The sequence below is a fragment of the Xenopus laevis genome, chromosome 3S (assembly GCF_017654675.1).
Source record: "Xenopus laevis strain J_2021 chromosome 3S, Xenopus_laevis_v10.1, whole genome shotgun sequence".
Lineage (NCBI taxonomy): Eukaryota > Metazoa > Chordata > Amphibia > Anura > Pipidae > Xenopus > Xenopus laevis.
The window spans coordinates 5,722,884-5,750,735 of record NC_054376.1 but is presented as its reverse complement, the minus strand read 5'-3'; the positions used below and the strand labels follow the sequence as shown (position 1 = coordinate 5,750,735).

Sequence of the window (27,852 nt, the reverse complement as noted above, 5' to 3'; positions counted from 1 at the left end):
AAAGTAAAACAGAACTGCTGTAATTCTAATGTCTTTTTTGCTTGCCAATAGTTTTCTGTCAGCTGATATTTCAGGGTTATCAGAACCAATCAGCTCGTCGGCAATCAAACTGGACTAATTGACTAATCTAATGATCTGCTGAAAAACATCCCTGAGTAACAGAGATAGACTGTTATATTCCCATATCCTTCTTGTGAAACAAATATGTAAAACATGTGCTACTTTGAACTACAACTCCCAGCATCCAGGTGTGTTCTCAGGTGGTTTTCAAATGAACCCTTTACTTCCTGTGCTATGCAAAAGGGAAAGCAAAGGGAAATGATGTCCAGTCTCCCCCAGCTTGCCAAGTGCAGACTGGGGCTCACACCGTTTAGCAGACCTGGCCCTGATCCCTGCAGGGGGAATGCTGTGAGACCATGAGGAGCAGACAGTAAGTTCTCTAGGCAGGAAGTCCTTTCATGTTGTAATTGCCCCTATCCACATGCAGATGCCATTTATTTTTGTTACAAGAGTCACTGCTGAGAAGCACTGATCATCCTTACAAATACAAATAGCCACTGTCCTTTGTTATAGGGTCACGGACAGTAAATAGCCGCCTTCTAAAAGACTCACAGGTATACTTGGTGCTTGTATCTCAATGTATATCAGCTGTACTTCGGCTTTTAGGAAACAAAGAAGAATGACATGCGCTCTGTCCTTTCAAGGGATCAGATAGGATCTGTGCAGCCCCTGGGACAGAATGTTCTGTTATACAGATAGCTAGAATCTCAGCTGCCATAAAGCAGGACAGGACTGCTGCTTACAATGGGGATCAGATAGGATCTGTGCAGCCACTGGGACAGAATGTTCTGTTATACAGATAGCTAGAATCTCAGCTGCCATAAAGCAGGACTGGACTGCTGCTTACAATGGGGATCAGATAGGATCTGTGCAGCCACTGGGACAGAATGTTCTGTTATACAGATAGCTAGAATCTCAGCTGCCATAAAGCAGGACAGGACTGCTGCTTACAATGGGGATCAGATAGGATCTGTGCAGCCACTGGGACAGAATGTTCTGTTATACAGATAGCTAGAATCTCAGCTGCCATAAAGCAGGACTGGACTGCTGCTTACAATGGGGATCAGATAGGATCTGTGCAGCCACTGGGACAGAATGTTCTGTTATACAGATAGCTAGAATCTCAGCTGCCATAAAGCAGGACAGGACTGCTGCTTACAATGGGGATCAGATAGGATCTGTGCAGCCACTGGGACAGAATGTTCTGTTATACAGATAGCTAGAATCTCAGCTGCCATAAAGCAGGACAGGACTGCTGCTTACAATGGGGATCAGATAGGATCTGTGCAGCCACTGGGACAGAATGTTCTGTTATACAGATAGCTAGAATCTCAGCTGCCATAAAGCAGGACAGGACTGCTGTTTACAATGGGGATCAGATAGGATCTGTGCAGCCACTGGGACAGAATGTTCTGTTATACAGATAGCTAGAATCTCAGCTGCCATAAAGCAGGACAGGGCTGCTGCTTACAATGGGGATCAGATAGGATCTGTGCAGCCACTGGGACAGAATGTTCTGTTATACAGATAGCTAGAATCTCAGCCATAAAGCAGGACAGGACTGCTACTTACAATGGGGATCAGATAGGATTCGTGCTTTTTGCACCATATCGTGTGGGCCCATATTATAATCCCTGTCGGGTTTGGCCCAGGGGCTGATTAGTCGAACTTCAGATCAGCCCACGTATGACTGCATTAAGCTACTGGTTGGTAGGTACATTGAAGGCTGTGAGTAAAAGTTCTAGGCTTATTAGTTCAATAGTAGCTGGAGGGATGCAGATCAGATAAATACAGAGCAAGCAAGAGGGTGAGTGTGCCATCTTGTCTAACACATGCTAATAAGTGGTGCAAGTGTTAAACACACACTTTAGCTACTGCAGTTGTACTTCCTAGAATTACAAATTCATGATCAAACAGGGAACCCCTTGCCAGTGTGTCTGAGGAATGCAGAGCTGCTGCAGGTGGAAGTGATTTGTGTACAGAGCTCTCAGCGTCCCACAGAGAGGGGACAATAGAGCAGCCACTTCCCCACACTGCCCTCTGGGTATTATGTCCCGGATCAATGGGATCCCAATCTATTCTGTCTCACTCAGAAGCCTGATGTACCGCTACTTAGTGTATTACCTGTCACTACAGACGCAACCTTCCTCTGATTCTGTGCATTGTAACCCTGACCTGACTCCCCCTGGCTCTTACTGTCCCAGTCAGGGTCATTTTTAGTGGTGGCATAATGGTCTTTGTCCAGCACTATTGTTAACTTGCACTACTATACTCACTCCTCACTCGTACTCCTATATTACTATAGGAAGCATCTTAGCAACTTCTACACCTGCTATCGCACAGTCACACTCCCTTCCCAGAAAACTATTATCCACTGTTACTATAGACACCATCTCTCCCTACTATACCTGCTATCCCACAGTCACACTCCCTTCCCAGAGACTATTATCCACTGTTACTATAGGCACCATCTCTCCCTACTATACCTGCTATCCCACAGTCACACTCCCTTCCCAGAGACTATTATCCACTGTTACTATAGGCACCATCTCTCCTTACTATACCTGCTATCCCACAGTCACACTCCCTTCCCAGAGACTATTATCCACTGTTACTATAGGCACCATCTCTCCCTACTATACCTGCTATCCCACAATCACACTCCCTTCCCAGAGACTATTATCCACTGTTACTATAGACACCATCTCTCCCTACTATACCTGCTATCCCACAGTCACACTCCCTTCCCAGAGACTATTATCCACTGTTACTATAGGCACCATCTCTCCCTACTATACCTGCTATCCCACAGTCACACTCCCTTCCCAGAGACTATTATCCACTGTTACTATAGACACCATCTCTCCCTACTATACCTGCTATCGCACAGTCACACTCCCTTCCCAGAAAACTATTATCCACTGTTACTATAGACACCATCTCTCCCTACTATACCTGCTATCTCACAGTCACACTCCCTTCCCAGAGACTATTATCCACTGTTACTATAGGCACCATCTCTCCCTACTATACCTGCTATCCCACAGTCACACTCCCTTCCCAGAGACTATTATCCACTGTTACTATAGGCACCATCTCTCCCTACTATACCTGCTATCCCACAGTCACACTCCCTTCCCAGAGACTATTATCCACTGTTACTATAGGCACCATCTCTCCCTACTATACCTGCTATCCCACAGTCACACTCCCTTCCCAGAGACTATTATCCACTGTTACTATAGGCACCATCTCTCCCTACTATACCTGCTATCCCACAGTCACACTCCCTTCCCAGAGACTATTATCCCACTGTTACTATAGGCACCATCTCTCCCTACTATACCTGCTATCCCACAGTCACACTCCCTTCCCAGAGACTATTATCCACTGTTACTATAGACACCATCTCTCCCTACTATATCTGCTATCCCACAGTCACACTCCCTTCCCAGAGACTATTATCCACTGTTACTATAGACACCATCTCTCCCTACTATACCCATACTAGAGGCTATTATCCCCAGTGTCATATCTACATTGGAGCATAAGGTGCTCTGGAGGCAGAGGGCAGCCCAGTTGTGAGTTTGTGGCATGGGAAAGACAGGGCAAAGGTGAGGACCTGGTATAACCCTCTAGTTACCCCTTTTGCTAATATAGGTGCTGCTGCTCTATTTGCACAGAGGGATATTGTTTATTATTTCCCATTCTTTCTAACTACACGTGGGGGGCTCCTTGTCCACCTGTCTGTCTCTGTGGTCCGCCGACCCCCCTAGTTGCAGAGACGTGGGAAGAGAGACGTCAGAGTTCAAGAGCCCCTTTGGTAAATCTCATGTCTCCAAACATCACCAAATAATACAGTTGCTGCTGCCCCTGAACAAGCTCACACTCACTTCCCCAGGCAATAAAATGCAAATTAGCGCAAGCACAAGGGGGGTTGATGGGCAGAGAGTAACCTCCTCCCCCGGGATTCCGAGCCCCGCACACACTGCCAGGCGACTGCTTCTCATTGCGCTGCGACTCACCGTCTGTCTGTCTCACAGGGGCCCCAGTGCTGCCGGAGATCCGCGGAGAGGAGCAACATGACGCCAATTCTGCGACTTCTCTTGCTCAGTTCTCTGCTGTCGTGTTGGAAACAGTCTGTAGTTGGGGCAAACTCCTGGTGGTAAGTACTGGGGGCAAAGGTGTGACGGGCATGTTACCCACTAGTAGTAAAGGAGCTGGGGAGGGAATAGGGATGCGGGACCCATAGAAGAGGATTTTGGGGCGCACATGTGATTTACTGTGTGTTTTACCCAGTGAGCAGGTTTACCAGGTTTAATTTTCAAATCCAGCCCAAGTCGGCTACAAAACCAGCCCAACACTGGTCAACTATAAAAGTAGCCCAAAAATAGCACAATATGTGCAGTGAAAAAAAGTCTTAAAAATAAATGAAAATATGCCTTTTTTAATTTTCACTGATTTGCACATTTTTCCATGAAGCAAAATGGGAAAGATTTGCCCCCTTCACCAGGCGAGTAACTAGAGAGGGGGGCCCAGGAGGTATAGGGGCCCCATAAGGCCTAATTCATATACAATTTCAATAAACCTGTAGACATTTTGGTGGCCAGCAGATTTTTGCCCCAACATTGTCTGAAATTGAGGAAAGTCAGTGGAAAATGTGAGAATGCTTATGAGGGACGGGAGACTGGGGTACAGAGCCCAAAATCTGGTAACTCCCGACTTCTACAAAAGTCAGTCCCGTTGCATGTTGGGTATTGTAGTCTTACGTTCAACTTGGCAGTCAGCAAATTGTTAAACAAATTTGGCAATTGGCAAATTGTTAAACAAAAACGACATTACCCAACATGCATTGGGAGACACAGACTCTGCACATTAGGGCAAGAAAAAACTTTGGCTGGTTTCCAAAGTACAAACCAGCCATAGGCCCAAAAAGTAGCCCAAATCCGTACCTTGGCTAATCTGTACTTTCAAAACCTGCCTGGGCTTTAAATTAGTAGCCCAATTTGGCTGGAAACTCTGCCAGTGAGAGTTTTGGGGGACATGGACAGCATACTATGGAGAATGAAGGGAAATTTGGGTGGTACCAATGACAAGATATCGGGGGCTGATACTCTACCCAGAAGAGGATATGGGGGGAGAGTAAAGCTTTTTCTATTGAATAATGGACCCAGCTGAGGATGATTTTGGGGTGCAGATCTTAATGAGGATGGGTGATGTATAGGAGAGACAGTGGGAGAACATGAGGGTCCTCAAAGAGCTGATAGTGAGGGAATTTCATTGGAGGGGGGCAAAGTATGGATAAAGGTGGCCATACACTATTAGATCCGCTGGTTAACGAGGTCACCAAACGAGAGGATTTTAACCTGATATGTCCAATAATGGCTGGGCTAATTACTAGGCCAGCTTTAGAAGCAGCAAAGGGAAGCTCAGGATAAAGTGCAAAAGACAAGTCAGATTAGGCAAAGGCAAGAGTTTTAGCACAGGAGGGGGTATATTAGTAAAGCATCTCTAGCTGTTGCCACACTACAACCAGATTCTGGCTGAGGATGCTGGGAATTGTAGTTGAAAAGCAGAGACAGGGATGTGGGGGTCCAGCAACTTATGGGAAAATGAATTGTTAGTGGGGCAGGAGGGCTGCAGGCACATGAGAGGCAGATGAAGGCTGGGGATGTGTGAAACAACTGAAGGAAGGGACAGATGAGAGGGTGTCAGGAATGAGACCAAATTAGAGTGTGTCCCTGCCGGTCTGGGCCCCCTTTTAATATCCAACATTTGGTCAGGGCCCTCGTTAACTCCATATAATGTTGCAGATATATGAGCATTGTTATATTAGGCATGCCTATGTACGAAGTGTTCACCCACAATCTCACCCTAACTGGCGTATCGAGGGAAGCAAATGGGCCTGCATCTCACTCCCAAGGGAATTGTCTCTGCCTGCTTTTGCTTTGGGCCGATAAAAGCTGCCGTCAGATCGAGTCGGCAGCCTGTTGGCCCATGTGTGGGGCCATCCTATGGGCTATTACCAAACGATATCTGGCTGAGAGTTGGGCAGATCTCGATTGGGCAGGTTAAAAAATCTCGTTGGATCGCGGCTGCATCTGTGCGTTTATGCGGTCCCGCAATCTGACCACCCGCATCAGATGCATTATGGTCCGATCATTGAGCCCTAGGGCCCATGATTAGTTCAGCCCGATATCGACCACTTCACCAAACAAGCGGATCTCTACGTCTATGGCCACCTCAAGACACTAGGGGGCAAATTCACTAAACGACGAAGCGCCTAACGCTAGCGTGAATTCGCCAGCGTAGCGCATTTTCATTAATTCGCCGATTCACTAACGGACGCTGGCGTACATTCGCTAGTGTTACTTCACACCCTTAAGCCTGGAGAATTTGCGCAACGGATGTAACTACGCAAATTCACTGACACGCGAATTATTCTGAACGCTACCTTTTACGCCAGACTTCCTTCGCCACCTCAGACCAGGCAAAGTGCAATAGAGTAGATCGGGATTGCTTCAAAAAAAGTTAAAAATGTTTCTAAGTCCCAAAAAACGCTGGCGTTTTTTCTTTTTTTATGGATGATAGGCTGAAAAAGATCGATAATTTTTTTGGGGCTACCCTCCTTCCCCCCCTACATTTCCTAACTCATGGCACCTTAACTATACAGTGGGCACAAGTGTAGGGCAAAATAAAAGGTTGTTTTGAAGGTTCCCAGGCTTGTGTAGTGCTGATACGTATTCCTCCATTGTAACTTCAATTTGGCGCCGTATGCAAATTAAGCATTGCTAGCGTAACTTCGCTTTGCTTGGCGAATTAACGCTAGTGCAACTTCGCAACCTTACGCTTCCCTTCAGCGCAACTTCGGATTTTAGTGAATTTGCGTAGCGCTGGCGAAAATACTCCTGGCGAATTGCGGCGAAGCGTACGCTGGCGCAACTACAAATCTTAGTGAATGTCCCACTAGGACCCTAGGGTGAGCTGGAGTATTCATATCATAGCATGGTTGCTAGGGTAATGAGTGGAATTATGGGAAAGTGATTGGGATGAAGAAGACATCGGACTGGGGACTTGTAGGAGGCTAAAAATAAATTCCATTATTCCCTTTAGAGACAGTCTGCTCTACAATTTGTAGTCCATTTGGCATGGCCTATAGCAAACAGTGCAACCTATTTCCAGCCATATGGTATTGCCTGAGACAATATTTAGTTATATAGAATAATGGACACATTAGAAGGAGTGCTTCACCTTTAAGTTAACTTTTAGGATGTTATAGAATGGCCAAGCAACTTTTCAAATGGTCTTCATTAATTATTATTTTTTTTATAGTTTTTTAATTATTTGCCTTCCTCTTCTGACTCTTTGCAGCTTTTAAATGACCCCATCTAAAAAACAAATGCTCTGTAAGGCTACATATGTATTGTTATTGCTACTTTTTAATGCTAATCTTTCTACTAAAGCCTCTTTTATTCATATTCCAGTCTCTTATTCGAATGAGTGCATGGTTGCTAAGATAATTTGGACCCTAGTAACCAATTTTTTTCCTTTTTATAATTTTTAAATGATTTGCCTTCTTCTGACTCTTTCCAACTTTCAAACGGCGGTCACTGACCCCATCTAAAAAAAAAAAAAAAAAAGATCTATAAGGCTACACATTTAGGGGCTGATTTATCAAGGGTCGATTTTCGAATTTGAAAACAGTTGAAATTAAAATTCAAAAATCCCAACCGAAGGTAAATCAAAATTTTTTTTTCGGCCGAATAGGTCCACTTTCGATCGAATTGTACGAATCAAAGTAATAGCGCATTTGAATCTAATGATTCAAAGTTTTTCACCCCCAAAAAAACTTAAATTTTTCAAAGTCCACCAATTGACTCCAAATAGGTTCTAGGAGGTCCCCACGTGGGCTAAATTTGGCAGGTTTTAGATGGTGAATGGTCGAAGTCGAATTTTTAAACAGACAGTATTTTATTCAAATTCAAATCGAATTTGGACTATTCTGTAGTCGAAGTACATAAAAATTCAGTCGAAATTAGAATGTTTGTAATTCGAATTTTCACTTCGACCTTTGATAAATATGCCCTTTATTTTTATCATTAATTTTTTTTACCCCTCTTTATATTCAGGCCTCTCCTATTCAAATTCCAGTCTCTCCATTCAAATCAATGCATGGTTGCTAGGGTAATTTGGACCCTAGCAGCCAGAGTGCTGAGTCTGCAATCTGGAGAGCTGCTGAATAAAAAGCTAAATAACTCATAAACCACTAATAATAAAAAATAAAAATCAATTGCAAATTGTCTCGGAATATACCTCTCTACACCATACTAAAAGTTCATTTAAGGCGACAGAGAGATTTAGTCACCTGCCGATTAACCGCCTCATCTAGGGCGACTATTCTCCCCGAACTGCCTTCCCCTGCCTGTAAATCGCTGGCGGGATGGCACTCGGAGCGCTTTGTTTTCCGAAGACACCCGAAGTTTCCTCGTGAGGCAACTTAGGGTGACTTCGGAAAACGAAGTGCTCCGAATGACACCCTGCCAGCGATTTACATTCTAGCCGGTGGGAAGGCAGTTCGGGGAGATTAGTTGCCTGAAGAAGAGGAGATTTGTCGATGGGCGACTAATCTCCCCGAATCTGACTGTGTCTCTCGCCTAAAGGTGAACAACCCCTTTAAACTACATCTCCCGCCAGCCAATTAAGGCTGAAATTGTGCCACTATCAGATTTCTACAGGTGGGTAGATATTAGGGATGCACCGAATCCACTTTTTTGGATTCGGCCGAACCCCCGAATCCTTCACGAAGGATTCGGCCGAATACCAAACCGAATCCGAACCCTAATTTGCATATGCAAATTAGGGGTGGGAAGGGGAAAACATTTTTTACTTCCTTGTTTTCTGACAAAAAGTCACGCAATTTCCCTCCCTGCCCCTAATTTGCATATGCAAATTAGAATTCGGTTCGGCCGGGCAGAAGGATTCGGCCGAATCCGAATCCTGCTGAAAAAGGCCGAATACTGGCCGAATCCCGAACCGAATCCTGGATTCGGTGCATCCCTAGTAGATATGGAGAGGGCAGTTTCTCTACAGACTTAACTACAGTGCCCTATTCTTCCCTGTAGGTCGATGGCGCTGAACCCAGTGCAGAGACCAGAGATGTTTATCATCGGAGCTCAGCCTCTGTGCAGCCAACTGACTGGGCTCTCTCCTGGGCAAAGGAAGCTGTGCCAACTCTACCAGGATCACATGGTGCACATTGGAGAAGGAGCTAAGACTGGCATCAAGGAGTGCCAGCATCAGTTCAAACACAGGAGGTGGAACTGCAGTACTGTGGACAATAACTCAGTGTTTGGCAGGGTCATGCAGATAGGTAAGTGGTTGACGTTGAATGGGTTAATGAGTTGTGGTGGGTCAGCAAAATCGTCTTAATAGAATGTGTCCAGTAAACATGCTATATAATAACCCTTGGACCTCTGTTTAGAGGTACAGTCCATTAACCTGGAAATCTCTTATCCAGAATGCTCTGAATTAAGGAAAGGCCATCTCCCATAGACTCTATTATAATAAAATATTCCACATTTCTTTTAAAATAATTTGCTTTTGTCTGTGTAATAATAAAACAGTATCTTGTACTTGATCCCAACTAAGATATAATTAATCCTTATTGGAAGCAAAACCAGCCTATTGGGTTTATTTCATGTTTTATGATTTTCTAATAGGCTTAAGGTATGAAGATCCAAATTACGGAAAGATCTGTTAACTGGAAAAACCCCAGGCCCCGAGCTTTCTGGATAACAGGTCCCGTACCTGTAATAAAACAGTACCTTGTAGTTGATCCCAACTAAGATATAATTAATCCTTATTGAAAGCAAAACCAGCCTATTGGGTTTATTTAATGTTTACATGATTTTCTAATAGATTTAAGATATGAAGATCCAAATTATGGAAAGATCCATTATCCAGAAAACCCCAGGTCCAGAGTTTTCTGTATAATAGATCCCATACCTGTAATAAAACAGTACCTTGTAGTTGATCCCAACTAAGATATAATTTATCCTTATTGGAAGCAAAACCAGCCTATTGGGTTTATTTAATATTTATATGATTTTCTAATAGATTTAAGGTATGAAGATTGAAATTACGGAAAGATCTATTATCCAGGAAATCCCCAGGTCCTGAGCATTCTGGATAACAGGTGCCATACCTGTATAGGCTATAAGGGCTAGTTTTACTAACATGTGTTATGTACTATGGAGTTTATGTAATAAAAGGCACTAAGTCTGCCCAGGAGCAGTAACCCATAGCAACCAATCAGCAGGAAGTATTTCCTGGTCACCTGTTCAACAGCAAACCTCTTATTGGTTGCTATGAGTTAATGCTCCTGGGCAAACTTAGTGCATTTTATTACATATGGGGGTATGTATGGTGCCTGCTAAGCAGCACTGAGCACTACCTCCTTATTGAACAGAGTGTTGTTAAACTACTCAAAGCAGCCAGACACAAGAACCCCCAGCTTGATAGTAGATAAGTCTGGCCCTGTGTATGTGCCACGATATGGATGTGATAGTAAGGGTAAGGCCACAATGGGCGTTTCGGCGAGATTTAATCGCCTCGTCTTTGTTTCCTCGTGAGGCAACTTCAGAAAACTAATCGCCGCGTGTGATTAGCGCCGGCGATTTTTCATTTTAGCCAGCGCAGAGTGAGGGAAGGCGTTCAAGGAGATTGGTCGCCGCAAAGACAAGGCGATTAGTCGCCAGGCAACTAAATCTCCCCGAAACGCCCAGTGTGGCCTTACCCTACGGCTGGCAAGATGAGTAAATCAAGTGAATAATGATCCCTTATGGTGTGAGAGTGACACCTTTATACTCCCGGGGCTGTGCAGCAAACAGAGACTGACTGCAGCCATTTGAGCCAAATATATGTCTGGGCTATTAGCCACTGTTTCATCACAGTTTACTCAGCTGTCGGCTGTGCTGGTGGGTGGAAATAGTTCAGTTCTAAGAAATATAACCAGGAAAAGACAGAGGGTAATTGGAAAAGATAAGCACAACTCTTGGAATGAGACCCAGTGGCTTAATAATAAATAGGGTGCGTGGAATGTACTAGACATCATTAATATTACAGATATGGCACAGTATCTTGTTTGGAATTGTTTGTGGACTGGCCTGGGATTATGGAAAGACCACAGAGTCCTGGATATAGTGTGTAGAACATCGGCTCATGTGGCTTGATCTGTAATATAAAATAACTCAGCCTACAGACTTGTGCCTTTATATGGTCCTCAGTGACTACTAATATCCTTATCATTTACAGTAGGGGGTACATTATCCCTTATAATACATGAGTGATACTCAGAGTTCCCTGTATAACTCAGCCTGCAGCCTTGTGCCTTTATATGGTCACAGAACAACCCCTCAGTGACTTCTAATATCCTTATCATTTACAGTAGGGGGTACATTATCCCTTATTATACATGAGTGATACTCAGAGTTCCCTGTATAACTCAGCCTGCAGCCTTGTGCCTTTATATGGTCACAGAGCAACCCCTCAGTGACTTCTAATATCCTTATCATTTACAGTAGGGGGTACATTATCCCTTATAATACATGAGTGATACTCAGAGTTCCCTGTATAACTCAGCCTGCAGCCTTGTGTCTTTATATGGTCACAGAACAACCCCTCAGTGACTTCTAATATCCTTATCATTTACAGTAGGGGTACATTATCCCTTATAATACATGAGTGATACTCAGAGTTCCCTGTATAACTCAGCCTGCAGCCTTGTGCCTTTATATGGTCATAGGACAACCCCTCAGTGACTTCTAATATCCTTATCATTTACAGTAGGGGGTACATTATCCCTTATAATACATGAGTGATACTCAGAGTTCCCTGTATAACTCAGCCTGCAGCCTTGTGTCTTTATATGGTCACAGAACAACCCCTCAGTGACTTCTAATATCCTTATCATTTACAGTAGGGGGTACATTATCCCTTATAATACATGAGTGATACTCAGAGTTCCCTGTATAACTCAGCCTGCAGCCTTGTGCCTTTATATGGTCACAGAACAACCCCTCAGTGACTTCTAATATCCTTATCATTTACAGTAGGGGGTACATTATCCCTTATAATACATGAGTGATACTCACAGTTCCCTGTATAACTCAGCCTGCAGCCTTGTGCCTTTATATGGTCACAGAACAACCCCTCAGTGACTTCTAATATCCTTATCATTTACAGTAGGGGGTACATTATCCCTTATAATACATGAGTGATACTCAGAGTTCCCTGTATAACTCAGCCTGCAGCCTTGTGCCTTTATATGGTCACAGAACAACCCCTCAGTGACTTCTAATATCCTTATCATTTACAATAGGTCCCATACTTGTATGGAGATGCTGTTAACCTCACATTTACACAGGCAGGGAATAATTATTATTATATAAAATAAATGGAGGTTGAAACAGTTTTTAGGAAATAAAAATGACCAATTGAATCATGGCTTTGTAGCCGTTCTTGGAATCATGGAATCACAGATCCTATTTTGTATGTTTGTTGTGCAATAAACATTCCCAGTGTCTGGGCTCTGGCCCTGCTGTTCCTATCTAGTTTGCCTCAGGCCATGCTGTGCCCCCTCTGCATGGGGACAGGACACTGCCTCTAATTCCCAAAAGACCCCTTGCCCTTTCCTTGAACTTTAGGAGAAAGTTACCTGGTATTGGATTTCCCCAGGAAGTGTGGGAGCAGTGCAGGCATACATTAGAGGCACATTTAAGAAAGGTCGAATTTCAAATTCATGTGAGTTTTTAAAAACTCCCATAAACTCAAAATTTGACCAATCTAAATTTATTCAAAAAAATCGAATTTGTTAAACTCTGGTGAATAGGATCGACCCGAAAACTCGAATTGAATTTGATGAGAGTTTTAAAAACTCAATTCGAGTTTTTTCTCTGAAAAAAACTTGGAATGTCAGGTTTTAGGTGGTGAATAACTCTCAAAAAAAATTGAATCAAATTTGTACAATTCCCTAGTCGAATTTGACAGTTTTGGCCATAAAAATTCGAATTTTCAATTCAACCCTTAAATAATAAAATCTGCCTCTGTGTGTGGGGTCAGCAACTGGGATAAGGTGGGGGGTTTACAGGCATGTCATTTATAAGGGCAGAATGACCGCAGGGGCCAGTGTTTGGGGTCAAATCGGGAATTGATATTGATATAAGGTGGACAAATGGAGCTGGGGAACTGTTGCACCATAGATCAGTACTTGCCAGCTATTTCTTTACTACATGCTCTTGGGCAGTCTGGGGCCATAGCATTGATGTTTAGGTGATATAACAAAGTATATGTGATGTTACAATGTGTATGAAAAGCCAAAACATAGTAACTGTTGAGGACAGGGACACTATTAGATACCCAAATTCTTCCTCCAGAACCCTGTAATGTTTGGGGTACTTTGTAGGGTTAGTCGGTAAAACACCTGCCAGGGCTGGGAACAGTATTACATATTTACGGGCAATGTAGCTGCCGGTAATTTGTAATACACTTAACAAAAGCCCTTGCCCTCTGGTGGAAACTTACCTTTTTCTTCCTCATCTTGCCCTCGTGCGACATGGCCCGCACCCTTTTGCGGCACGACCCCCGTGGCTCCTCCCCCTCTTGCGGCAAGGAACGCCCCTTTAGTTCCCGCCCCCACCACCGGCCGGTAAACTTTTTTTTAAAAAGGTGGCGACCCTAGTACCTTGTGATATAAACATTGGTCATTAGGGCCTTAGCAATTATGCAGCTTCCTGAAATTGCAGCCACTGAGCCCCTGGAAAGGCCAGAAGGGTGTAGGATTATCTGGGGGAGTCTAGGGGGTATATTTATCAAAGAGTGAAGTTAGAGATCGCCATAGCCCGCTAGGGTGAAATTCTGCCACTCTCCATAAATACGCCTTTCAAAATCCTATAGGAATTAATATAGTGTGGCGGAATTTGACTCTAGAGGACTGTGACGATCTCTAACTTCATTCTTTGATAACAAAAAGTAGAATGCTTCTGCACTCCAATGTATTTTAAAACTCCAAAGCTTTATTCATCCATTAGTAAAACAGGCACGTTACAGAACGTTGCTTGACGCGTTTCAGGCGCATGCACCCTTAATCATAATGCTTCTTAATCAATGCTTATGATTAAGAGCGCATGCGCCCGAAACGCGTCAAGCAACGTTCTGTAACGTGCCTGTTTTACTAATGGATGAATAAAGCTTTGGAGTTTTAAAATACGTTGGAGTGCGGAACCATACTCCTTTCAAAATTTGCACGGCCTGGGAGGCCAAAGGATTCCAGCACCCAGTCATTTACAACTGCCTGTTCTTTCTTGCTGAAACTGGGGTGAGTCGGAGCGGTAACGCTCTTTTCTTCCTCATTCTTTGATAAATATACCCCTATGAGTTAAGTGGTACAATGCAGGGCCCTATGAAGTGGAAGTTGGGATGGTGGAAAATGGAGTAACTATATCAGTAATAGGTAGGGTTGCCACCTGCCTGGTATTTTACCAGCCTGGTCGGTAAAAATGATGGCTGATCCCAATGTTATTAATAGGGAATAAAGATAAATATATAGGAAGGCCAGTGATCCCAATGTTATTAATAGGGAATAAAGATAAATATATAGGAAGGTCAGTGATCCCAATGTTATTAATAGGGAATAAAGATAAATATATAGGAAGGCCATTGATCCCAATGTTATTAATAGGGAATAAAGATAAATATATAGGAAGGTCAGTGATCCCAATGTTATTAATAGGGAATAAAGATAAATATATAGGAAGGTCAGTGATCCCAATGTTATTAATAGGGAATAAAGATAAATATATAGGAAGGCCATTGATCCCAATGTTATTAATAGGGAATAAAGATAAATATATAGGAAGGTCAGTGATCCCAATGTTATTAATAGGGAATAAAGATAAATATATAGGAAGGTCAGTGATCCCAATGTTATTAATAGGGAATAAAGATAAATATATAGGAAGGTCAGTGATCCCAATGTTATTAATAGGGAATAAAGATAAATATATAGGAAGGCCAGTGATCCCAATGTTATTAATAGGGAATAAAGATAAATATATAGGAAGGTCAGTGATCCCAATGTTATTAATAGGGAATAAAGATAAATATATAGGAAGGCCATTGATCCCAATGTTATTAATAGGGAATAAATATAAATATATAGGAAGGTCAGTGATATGATCTCAATGTTATTAATAGGGAAAAAAGATAAATATATAGGAAGGCCAGTGATCCCAATGTTATTAATAGGGAATAAAGATAAATATATAGGAAGGTCAGTGAGCCCAATGTTATTAATAGGGAATAAAGATAAATATATAGGAAGGTCAGTGAGCCCAATGTTATTAATAGGGAATAAAGATAAATATATAGGAAGGTCAGTGATCTCAATGTTATTAATAGGGAATAAAGATAAATATATAGGAAGGTCAGTGATCCCAATGTTATTAATAGGGAATAAAGATAAATATATAGGAAGGTCAGTGATCCCAATGTTATTAATAGGGAATAAAGATAAATATATAGGAAAAGGTGGCAACCCTAGTAATAAGGGGGCAGTATACTTAGAGATATCAGACACCACTGATGGCATATGGATTATCGGGTGCATTAGGGGTGATTGGGCACCCAAGAAGGGTCCCATAAAGGGTCCGTGTATTGATAGATCAGTAACAAGTTCACTGTGCAAGGCTGGGAGCTGACTGCTTTCAAGGTTGAGGGGGTGGAAGTGGCTCCAGCTCCCTCCCCCTCCCATTAGCAACCCATCTCTATGCCTTTGATTTGAGGTGTGAGGGGGCATTGTCTCGGGTCCCTTTTGAAATGCAGTGTGTTGTGGGAAGAGACCACCAGCTCCGAGGCTGGTTTGATGTGTGGGACAATAAAGGCAAGGTGTTAAAAGGCTAGTATCCTCTCTCTATGAATTGCTAATCTCCCTGGGGGTGGGGGTTGAAGGCCAGAGACACACGCGGAGATTCGGGGAGATTCATTTGCTCGGCGACAAATCGCCTCTTCTTCGGGCAACTAATCTTCCCGAACTGCCTTTCTGCCAGCTAGAATCTTAAAGAAGAAATAAACGCTAAAAATGATTATGGTTAAAAATGTCCTATTTTATATAGTGAACTTATTGCACGAGGCTAAAGTTTGAGCTTGTCAATAGCAGCAATGATCCAGGACTTCAAACTTGTCACAGGGGGTCACCATCTTGGAAAGTGTCTGTGACACTCACATGCTCAGTGGGCTCTGATTGGCTGTTGAGAAGCTAAGTTTAGGGCTCGTCACTAATTATCCAGCAGAAAATGAGCTTCCCTGGCTGTAATATAAGCTGATGCTACAGGTTTGCTGATTATTCAATTCTGATGCTAATTGCACTGGTTTCTGTGCTGCCATGTAGTGATTATGTGTATTAATTACTAATCAGCCTTATATTGTGACATTTCTATTCTATGTGTACTGTATATTGTGAGTGGCTCCCTAAGCTCAGTAAGTGACAGCAGCACAGAGCATGTGCAGTGAATCAGCAGAAAAGAAGATGGGGAGCTACTGGGGCATCTTTGGAGACACAGATCTTTACTGCTAAAGGGCTGTGGTTGCCTTGGGCTGGTACAGAAGCACAAAACAGCATGTACAACATTTCTACTTCTTTAGTTTAGCTTTAGTTCTCCTTTAACTTTCTAGGTACTAATTCTGAACTACTCCCATGGGACACGTCCTGTGCCAAATACTAATCATTTCCATATGAAGTGCAAAGTGGGAGAATGCAGGGCTGGAGGGGTTAAACACCCCATTGACAGCACTGTGCCAGAACGGCACATCAGCGATTTTAACACATTGACTCCCAAACAATTCATACGTTTCTAAAGAAGTCTTTAGAAATTAAAGCACTGATTGCATTCACTTTATGTAAGTTACAGCCTAAGAGTAGGTGTCATATAATGCTGAATCCCTGTCATATGCACCCGGTCCCTGTGCATTGCTTCCTGCTCTGCCTGTACTGGGTGAGGGGGCCCTATGAATTCCTGCATATTATCTCTGTGGATCTGCCCAAACACACCCTGATCAGAGTGCACTCCTCTTCTCTGGAGTTTTAAGCACATCTGCAGTACTGGGACTGGCCACTAGGAGGTGAAGAGGCAAATGCAGATTTGCAAGTGCACAAACATCATTATTGAATGGTAATAGATCCTAAAACCTGTGTATGGATTCAGCCTGTGCTCCTAGTCTTCTGTAGTTACTTCATTGCTGAGACATTAGTGCCAAAGAAACAACGATAAATATCTGAACCTATATGGCACAAGGCTGAGTTATAGAGCAAGTATCACTCATGTATTTTAAGGGATAATTTACTCCCCTACTGTAAATGATAAGGATATTAGAAGTCACTGAGGGGTTGTTCTGTGACCATATAAAGGCACAAGGCTGCAGGCTGAGTTATACAGGGAAATCTGAGTATCACTCATGTATTATAAGGGATAATGTACCCCCCTACTGTAAATGATAAGGATATTAGAAGTCACTGAGGGGTTGTTCTGTGACCATATAAAGGCACAAGGCTGCAGGCTGAGTTATACAGGGAACTCTGAGTATCACTCATGTATTATAAGGGATAATGTACCCCCCTACTGTAAATGATAAGGATATTAGAAGTCACTGAGGGGTTGTTCTGTGACCATATAAAGGCACAAGGCTGCAGGCTGAGTTATACAGGGAAATCTGAGTATTACTCATGTATTATAAGGTATAATGTACCCCCTACTGTAAATGATAAGGATATTAGAAGTCACTGAGGGGTTGTTCTGTGACCATATAAAGGCACAAGGCTGCAGGCTGAGTTATATGGGGAACTCTGAGTATCACTCATGTATTATAAGGGATAATGTACCCCCTACTGTAAATGATAAGGATATTAGAAGTCACTGAGGGGTTGTTCTGTGACCATATAAAGGCACAAGGCTGCAGGCTGAGTTATACAGGGAACTCTGAGTATTACTCATGTATTATAAGGGATAATGTACCCCCTACTGTAAATGATAAGGATATTAGATGTCACTGAGGGGTTGTTCTGTGACCATATAAAGGCACAAGGCTGCAGGCTGAGTTATACAGGGAACTCTGAGTATCACTCATGTATTATAAGGGATAATGTACCCCCTACTGTAAATGATAAGGATATTAGATGTCACTGAGGGGTTGTTCTGTGACCATATAAAGGCACAAGGCTGCAGGCTGAGTTATACAGGGAACTCTGAGTATCACTCATGTATTATAAGGGATAATGTATCCCCTACTGTAAATGATAAGGATATTAGATGTCACTGAGGGGTTGTTCTGTGACCATATAAAGACACAAGGCTGCAGGCTGAGTTATACAGGGAACTCTGAGTATCACTCATGTATTATAAGGGATAATGTACCCCCTGATGTAAATGATAAGGATATTAGAAGTCACTGAGGGGTTGTTCTGTGACCATATAAAGGCACAAGGCTGCAGGCTGAGTTATACAGGGAACTCTGAGTATCACTCATGTATTATAAAGGATAATGTACCCCTTACTGTAAATGATAAGGATATTAGAAGTCACCTCTGAGTTTTCCATGACCTTTAGAAAAGCACTCGGCCTTGTGCTTTTATATGGTCATGGAACTCCTTATAATATCCTTATATTTTACAATAGGGGGTACTTTATTTTTACTGATATATTCTACAGGTTAGTCATTGGCTTATACTATTTTACAAAGGGCTGCATTAGGCCATCAGAGAGTACAAGAGAAGGTTTTAGCTTGTGCACAAAGCATTTCTTTTTTATAATTTTCCTTTATTCATATTAGGGATGCACTGAATCCACTATTTTGGATTTGGCTAAATCCTTCGCGAAAGATTCGTCGGAATACCGAACCGAATCCGAACCCTAATTTGCATATGCATATGCAAATTAGGAGTGGGAAGGGGAAACGTTTTTTACTTCCTTGTTTTGTGACAAAAAGTCACACCATTTCCCTCCCCGCCCCTAATTTGCATATGCAAATTAGGATTCGGATTCGGTTTGACCAGGCAGAAGGATTCGGCTGACTCTGAATCCTGCTGAAAAAGGCCGAATCCTGGCCAAATCCCGAACCGAATCCTGGATTCGGTGCATCCCTAATTCAAATGAGCAGGAGCTGCCATCTGGCTTAGCTAGTTGGGTGTAAGCCTGTCTGTCCCTATAGAAATTCATTCTCTGTGCAATGTTCCTTCACTTTCTCCTGTACTCTATGCTTTTGGAACAGATTTACAGCAGCCAGAAGGAATGCTTGAAACCCAGGCTGAGCCAAAGTCCAAGCTATTAGCCCCTGAGACAAATCAGCAGCCACTTCAGGGCATCACGTTTGTCGAGATATTCAGTGTGATATGCAAAGAGACCCTTTATCTGCCATCACTCGGCTGATAAGCCCCTGAGTGCAAGACATGGCAGCACTCTGTTATGCCTTAGAGGTGCATAGAACTCGTGTGGGATGTGTTTTACACACTGCTACACGTCACAGCGCAGAGAGAAAACACAGGCAGTTACCCCTACAGACGTATTCAAAGAGGCCATTGGTCCCCCCCCCGGGGGATACACATTAAGGGGGTTATTTATCAAAATCCCAATTTTTTAAAATGAGTTTTTAAAAGAAAAAAGTCAGACCAAACTAAAATCCACAATTTCACCTTATTTATTATTCAAAAAGCCCAAATTAATCGGTTTTGTGATTTTCCCCCGAATCGTACGATCGGATCAAGAACAAGCTACTGTTTTATTATTACAGAGATAAAGGAAATCATATTTTTAAAACTTGGATTATTTAGATAAAATTGAGTATATGGGAGACAGGCTTTCCGTAATTCAGAGCTTTCTGGATAACTGGTTTCCCGGAGAACGGCTCCCATACCTGTAGCATGTTATAGAATGTCAGAAAGGGGTTTATTTATCAAAATGTGGAGTTTTTAAATGAAAAAAAGTTGACCAAACTAGAATCCATTATTAAAAAAGTACAAATTAATCGGTTCGTGAAAAAACCCCCGAAAAAAACGTACAGAAAATCGAATCATATGATTTTTTCTTGATTTTTCCTGAATTGTATGATTGGATGAATTACAAGCTACTGTTTCATTATTACAGAGATAAAGAAAATAGTTTTTTGAAAAATGTTGATTATTTAGATAAAATGGAGTCTATGGGATAACGTGTTTCTGGAAAACGGATCCCATACCTGTAGCATGTTATAGAATAGCCAGTTCTAAGCAACATTTCAATTGGTCTTCATTATTTATATTTTATAGTTTTTGAATTATTTACCTAGCTCTGTAAGGCTACAAATGTATTGTTATTGCTACTTTGACTCTATCCAGCTTTCAAATGGGGGTCACCGACCCCATATTAAAAAACAAATGCTAACAATGAATTGTTATTGCTACTTTTTATTCCTCATCTTTCTATTCAGGCCTCTCCTATTCATATTCCAGCCTCTTATTCCAATCAGTGCATGGTTGCTAGGGGAATTTGGACCCTAGCAACCAGATGGCTGAAATTGCAAACTGGAGAGCTGCTCAATAAAAAGCTAAATAACTCAAAAACCACAAATAATAACAAATGGAAACCAATTGCAAATTGTTGAAAAACTCGAATCGAATTTGAATAACTCCCTAGTCGAATTTGACAGTTTGGACCATAAAAAAATTCAAAAATTCGAATTTTCAATTGGTTTCTTGATAAATCTGCCCCTTAATGTGTTCAATAGCGATATCCACGTTCATATTAAATGGTTACTTATCATTCTGCTTCATTTTATTCTTTTTGCAGTCTTTCATTCATCTCAATGCTTGGTTGCTAGGGTGGGTAGCATCCAGGTTACAAGTTTAGTTATAAACTGGAGAGCTTTAAAACAAAAAGGTACATAGAAAAAGAATATTCCTTTGTACTAATCCCTTCCCCTTTCATCTCTTCCCATTCCCAGGAAGCAGAGAGGCGTCATTTACATACGCTATCAGTTCCGCCGGGGTGGTTAACGCCATCAGCCGTGCCTGCCGGGAAGGGGAGCTGTCCACTTGCGGCTGCAGCCGGACTCCTCGGCCCAAGGATCTGCCTCGGGATTGGCTTTGGGGGGGCTGCGGGGACAATGTAGAGTACGGTTACCGTTTCGCTAAGGAGTTTGTGGACGCACGGGAAAGGGAAAAGAACTTCCCTAAAGGGTCAGAAGAACAGGCTCGCTCTTTAATGAACCTCCAGAACAACGAGGCTGGGCGCAGGGTAAGTGAATTTCATTTTCATGTTTTCTGGGGTCTTTTAAATGGAAATGGTACTGTATTTATCCTGCTGTGTGTTCTGGGGTATTATACATGGAATTGGCACTGTATTTATCTGCTGTGTGTTCTGGGTATTATACATGGAATTGGCCCTGTATTTATCCTGCTGTGTGTTCTGGGGTATTATACATGGAATTGGCACTGTATTTATCCTGCTGTGTGTTCTGGGTATTATACATGGAATTGGCCCTGTATTTATCCTGCTGTGTGTTCTGGGGTATTATACATGGAATTGGCACTGTATTTATCCTGCTGTGTGTTCTGGGTATTATACATGGAATTGGCCCTTTATTTATCCTGCTGTGTGTTCTGGGGTATTATACATGGAATTGGCACTGTATTTATCCTGCTGTGTGTTCTGGGTATTATACATGGAATTGGCCCTGTATTTATCCTGCTGTGTGTTCTGGGGTATTATACATGGAATTGGCACTGTATTTATCTGCTGTGTGTTCTGGGTATTATACATGGAATTGGCCCTGTATTTATCCTGCTGTGTGTTCTGGGGTATTATACATGGAATTGGCACTGTATTTATCCTGCTGTGTGTTCTGGGTATTATACATGGAATTGGCCCTTTATTTATCCTGCTGTGTGTTGCTGGGGTATTATACATGGAATTGGCACTGTATTTATCCTGCTGTGTGTTCTGGGGTATTATACATGGAATTGACACTGTATTTATCCTGCTGTGTGTTCTGGGTATTATACATGGAATTGGTCCTGTATTTATCCTGCTGTGTGTTCTGGGGTATTATACATGGAATTGGCACTGTATTTATCCTGCTGTGTGTTCTGGGGTATTATACATGGAACTGGCACTGTATTTATCCTGCTGTGTGTTCTGGAGTATTATACTGTACATGGAATTGGCACTGTATTTATCCTGCTGTGTGTTCTGGGTATTATACATGGAATTGGTCCTGTATTTATCCTGCTGTGTGTTCTGGGGTATTATACATGGAATTGGTCCTGTATTTATCTGCTGTGTGTTCTGGGGTATTATACATGGAATTGCCACTGTATTTATCCTAATGTGTGTTCTGGGGTATTATAAAAGGAACTGGCACTGTATTTATCAGCTTTGTGTTCTAGGGTATAATATAAGGAACTGGAACTGTATTTATTAGCTGTGTGTCCTGGGGTATTATACAAGGAAATAGCACTGTATTTATCAGCTGTGTGTCCTGGGGTATTATACAAGGAACTAGCACTATATTTATCAGCTGTGTGTTCTGGGGTATTATACATGGAATTGCCACTTTATTTATTAGCCGTGTGTTCTGGGGTATTATACATGGAATTGGCACTGTATTTATCTGCTGTGTGTTCTGGGTATTATACATGGAATTGGTACTGTATTTATCTGCTGTGTGTTCTGGGGTATTATACATGGAATTGGCACTGTATTTATCCTGCTGTGTGTTCTGGGGTATTATACATGGAATTGGCCCTGTATTTATCCTGCTGTGTGTTCTGGGGTATTATACATGGAATTGGCACTGTATTTATCTGCTGTGTGTTCTGGGGTATTATACATGGAATTGGCTCTGCATTTATCCTGCTGTGTGTTCTGGGTATTATACATGGAATTGGCACTGTATTTATCCTACTGTGTGTTCTGGGTATTATACATGGAATTGGCACTGTATTTATCCTGCTGTGTGTTCTGGGGTATTATACATGGAATTGACACTGTATTTATCCTGCTGTGTGTTCTGGGTATTATACATGGAATTGGCACTGTATTTATCTGCTGTGTGTTCTGGGGTATTATACATGGAATTGGTCCTGTATTTATCCTGCTGTGTGTTCTGGGGTATTATACATGGAATTGGCACTGTATTTATCTGCTGTGTGTTCTGGGGTATTATACATGGAATTGGCACTGTATTTATCTGCTGTGTGTTCTGGGGTATTATACATGGAATTGGCACTGTATTTATCTGCTGTGTGTTCTGGGGTATTATACATGGAATTGGCCCTGTATTTATCCTGCTGTGTGTTCTGGGGTATTATACATGGAATTGGCACTGTATTTATCTGCTGTGTGTTCTGGGGTATTATACATGGAATTGGCTCTGCATTTATCCTGCTGTGTGTTCTGGGTATTATACATGGAATTGGCACTGTATTTATCCTACTGTGTGTTCTGGGTATTATACATGGAATTGGCACTGTATTTATCCTGCTGTGTGTTCTGGGGTATTATACATGGAATTGACACTGTATTTATCCTGCTGTGTGTTCTGGGTATTATACATGGAATTGGCACTGTATTTATCTGCTGTGTGTTCTGGGGTATTATACATGGAATTGGTCCTGTATTTATCCTGCTGTGTGTTCTGGGGTATTATACATGGAATTGGCACTGTATTTATCTGCTGTGTGTTCTGGGTATTATACATGGAATTGGTCCTGTATTTATCCTGCTGTGTGTTCTGGGGTATTATACATGGAATTGGCACTGTATTTATCCTGCTGTGTGTTCTGGGGTATTATACATGGAACTGGCACTGTATTTATCCTGCTGTGTGTTCTGGAGTATTATACTGTACATGGAATTGGCACTGTATTTATCCTGCTGTGTGTTCTGGGTATTATACATGGAATTGGTCCTGTATTTATCCTGCTGTGTGTTCTGGGGTATTATACATGGAATTGCCACTGTATTATCCTAATGTGTGTTCTGGGGTATTATACATGGAATTGCCACTGTATTTATCCTAATGTGTGTTCTGGGGTATTATAAAAGGAACTGGCACTGTATTTATCAGCTTTGTGTTCTAGGGTATAATATAAGGAACTGGAACTGTATTTATTAGCTGTGTGTCCTGGGGTATTATACAAGGAAATAGCACTGTATTTATCAGCTGTGTGTCCTGGGGTATTATACAAGGAACTAGCACTATATTTATCAGCTGTGTGTTCTGGGGTATTATACATGGAATTGCCACTTTATTTATTAGCCGTGTGTTCTGGGGTATTATACATGGAATTGGAACTGTATTTATCTGCTGTGTGTTCTGGGTATTATACATGGAATTGCCACTGTATTTATTAGCCGTGTGTTCTGGGGTATTATACATGGAATTGCCACTGTATTTATCTGCTGTGTGTTCTGGGTATTATACATGGAATTGACACTGTATTTATCTGCTGTGTGTTCTGGGGTATTATACATGGAATTGGAACTGTATTTATCTGCTGTGTGTTCTGGGGTATTATACATGGAATTGGCCCTGTATTTATCCTGCTGTGTGTTCTGGGGTATTATACATGGAATTGCCACTGTATTTATCCTTATTTGTTCTAGGGTATTATAAATGAAACTGACCTGGCAATAAAAATAATAATTTAGATAATCAGTGTCATTTTCCATTTGATTTCCAGTTGTTGGAGGGGTCGCTGACCTCAGGGGTAGGGCAGATTAAAAGGGCAAATAATTCATATAACAAAAACGAAACCATGGACTGCTTGATTTAGTTCTATTTACAGAATAACTGTAAAAGTCCAAGCTACTCTGAAGCTAAAGGTCAGCTTGATAGCCCCTTCCCCCCCAACCCACTATAAACTGGTATGTAGCTAAGAAACACAATCTCACCTGGGGGCTTTCTACTTCCCACTCTCAGGGTAATACAGCAGCCATAAAGTTTTATCACACCTCCCTGAGCACAAATGTTGGCTTCCCGTACAGTTTGGTTAGGGTGGTGAGGGCTGTTTACTTTTGCTTGTCTTTCCCCCCTCCTTCCTCCCAGAGACTCATTTTATGACCCACAATTCTTTGTTTATGTTTTTCTTTTCTTTCTTTTTTTGGTTGTAGTAGTTACACTTCCTCCTTTTTCAGCTGCCTCCCTCCCACCCATTTATACAAGAACCCGCTCTCAGCCTGTCCACCCCCTATGTTTGGCTTTCAGTCACCTTTAGTGTGTGCCCTATTCTCTTCCAACAACACAGTAAATATTATCAAGCAATGTGTTTGGTCTTCTAGAGACGTGTTTGGTCTTTTAGGGACAATGTGCCCCTACAACAGTGTCTTGTGTTTCCTATTCATGTAAATGGGAGCTGGGCCGGGGGGGTATATGGAGTATTTCTACTTTAACAGTTCTTGCTTCAATTTGCTGCAGGGATGCCCACACATGTCCAGATTTAGATGGTCAACCTGCTCTGACAATATAGGACCTTTGGGGGGGGGGATTCAGAGGCTTGTGGGGAATAAGCTGGGTTTGGGTGGGCCATGGCTGGGGTTCCAGCATAATGGGACGTGTCCCATTCTATTCAGTAGCAGGGCCTGCCATATAGGGGGCCAGGTAACCAGTGGGTTAATAATTGGAGGCCTCTGAGAGGAGGTGAGTTGGGTCTGGACTAGTTCAATGTATGGAGTATGGCTAGGGTTGCCACCTGGCTGGTATTTTACCGGCCTGGCCAGTAAAAATGATGGTTGATCCCAATGTTATTTATAAGGAAAAAAGATAAATATATAGGAAGGCCGATATTTTTTTCCAAAAAAGTTGGCAATCCTAAGTATGGCCTTAAGTCCATTTTCTCCATAGCACCCTCTAGAGGGCAACAATGGGTACTAAAGGGGCAATGATAAAGAGCTTTAAAAGATAAATAAACCTTTAGAATAAGTGAACGTAAAATTGATGAGAGTGCTATTCTAAGCACTTTTGTCATTTACATTCATTATTTATTTTCTTTTTATTCCAAGATATTAAGGGATACGTGTGCTGTTAACAGGGGCGATCCTGGCCCCTCCGCCGCCTGAGGCAGCAGCAGTTTCTGCTGCCCCCCCTCCCCCGGAAATTCGCTGTTAAAGTACCGGGAGCAGCATTTTTGCTGCCCCTGGGACCTAGTGGGGTGCTGCCGCCTGAGGCAACAGCCTCAACACGCCTCATTGGCAAAGCACCCCTGGCTGTTAATATGAATGAATTTTGTTCCAACAGCGCCACCTGCTGGTCAGTTTCTGATCAGTCTGACCACCAAGTAGTCAAGGAAGTTATCAGGAGAAAAGGCTGCTCTGATGTTCTTCTGCTTAGGAAAGATCTGAGAAAGGTTTCTAATAGTTTTCCTAAGCAGAGGAACATCAAATCAGCCTCTTTCTTTCTCCTGACAACTTCCTTGACTACTTGGTGGTCAGAAACTGACCAGCAGGTGGCGCTGTTGGAACAAAATTCATTCATATTAACAGCACACGTATCCCTTAATATCTTGGAATAAAAAGAAAATAAATAATGAACGTAAATGACAAAAGGGCTTAGAATAACACTCTCATCAATTTTACATTCACTTATTTTAAAGGTTTACTTATCCTTTAAGTTCATTTTGGTAGTTTGAAGAAATGGTAATTTATCATTGTTATCTTTTCTCCTTATCTCTCAGGCTGTCTATAAGCTGGCTGATGTGGCTTGCAAGTGCCATGGTGTCTCAGGGTCCTGTAGCCTGAAGACTTGCTGGTTACAGCTCGCTGACTTCCGGAAAGTGGGCGAGTACATAAAGGAAAAGTACGACAGTGCCGCATCCATGCGCTTGAATAAGCGGAACAAACTGGAGCAGGTGAACCAACGTTTCAACCCACCGACGGGCGAGGATTTGGTATATCTGGATCCCAGCCCGGACTACTGTTTGTACAATGAAACCACGGGCTCTCTGGGCACCCATGGGAGACAATGCAACAAGACGTCGGAGGGCATGGACGGCTGCGAACTGATGTGCTGTGGGAGGGGCTACGACCAGTTCAAGACGGTGCAAGTGGAGCGGTGCCACTGTAAATTCCAGTGGTGCTGTTTTGTCAAGTGCAAAAAGTGCACTGAAATTGTGGACCAATTTGTGTGCAAATAACTGGGCACATGGCGACTACTGCCTCACATCGACTGTTGCCTACCTGTCCCCAATGATTCCCTCCTTGCACCCTGCACCCTATTCTTTCCCCCAGCACGGAGAGTGATGGAGGCAGAAATAGATATGTATAGGGCATAAAATTATATATATGTAGATATATATATTTTTATATGTGTATAAAGGAAGATGAACTCCAGGAACACCCCAATTAATAGGGAATGAGGGGATTAAGGAATAATGGCAGTTCAAGGACGACACGCTGCTGTTGTATGACTGAACTGTGGGTTCACCCTGTTACCAAAGACAATGCTCGGCTACTGAGAACTCACATGTTCCTAGAGAGAGCGGGCTGGCGATGGGAGATTTCGGGATGCCCCCCGCCCAGCACTTGCTCTGCTGTGTGATGCATCGTGTTCCCAGAGTGCAAAGCTGTCCTGCTATCTGCAGACTTTACAGACGGACTTGGCCTGGCAAACGAATAAGCTACAGCAAGCTGGAACATTTCTGGCCACTTGGCTACTGCTTGCATCTGGACTGATGGCCACAATCACAATTGGGAACTAAGCAAGAAAAAAAAA

The 27,852-nt window shown here is 42.4% G+C and overlaps 1 protein-coding gene across 1 annotated transcript; it reads left to right on the top strand.

Annotated features, from left to right (window-relative positions):
* Positions 1–320: 320 nt before the first annotated feature.
* wnt5b.S (Wnt family member 5B S homeolog) lies at positions 321–27,852 on the top strand (the record flags this gene model as incomplete). Its single annotated transcript, NM_001086681.1, is given in 5 exon segments — positions 321–430; positions 4,104–4,225; positions 9,183–9,430; positions 21,085–21,377; positions 26,816–27,852. Coding segments are annotated over 4 exon segments (1,083 nt in total). The 3' UTR covers positions 27,275–27,852.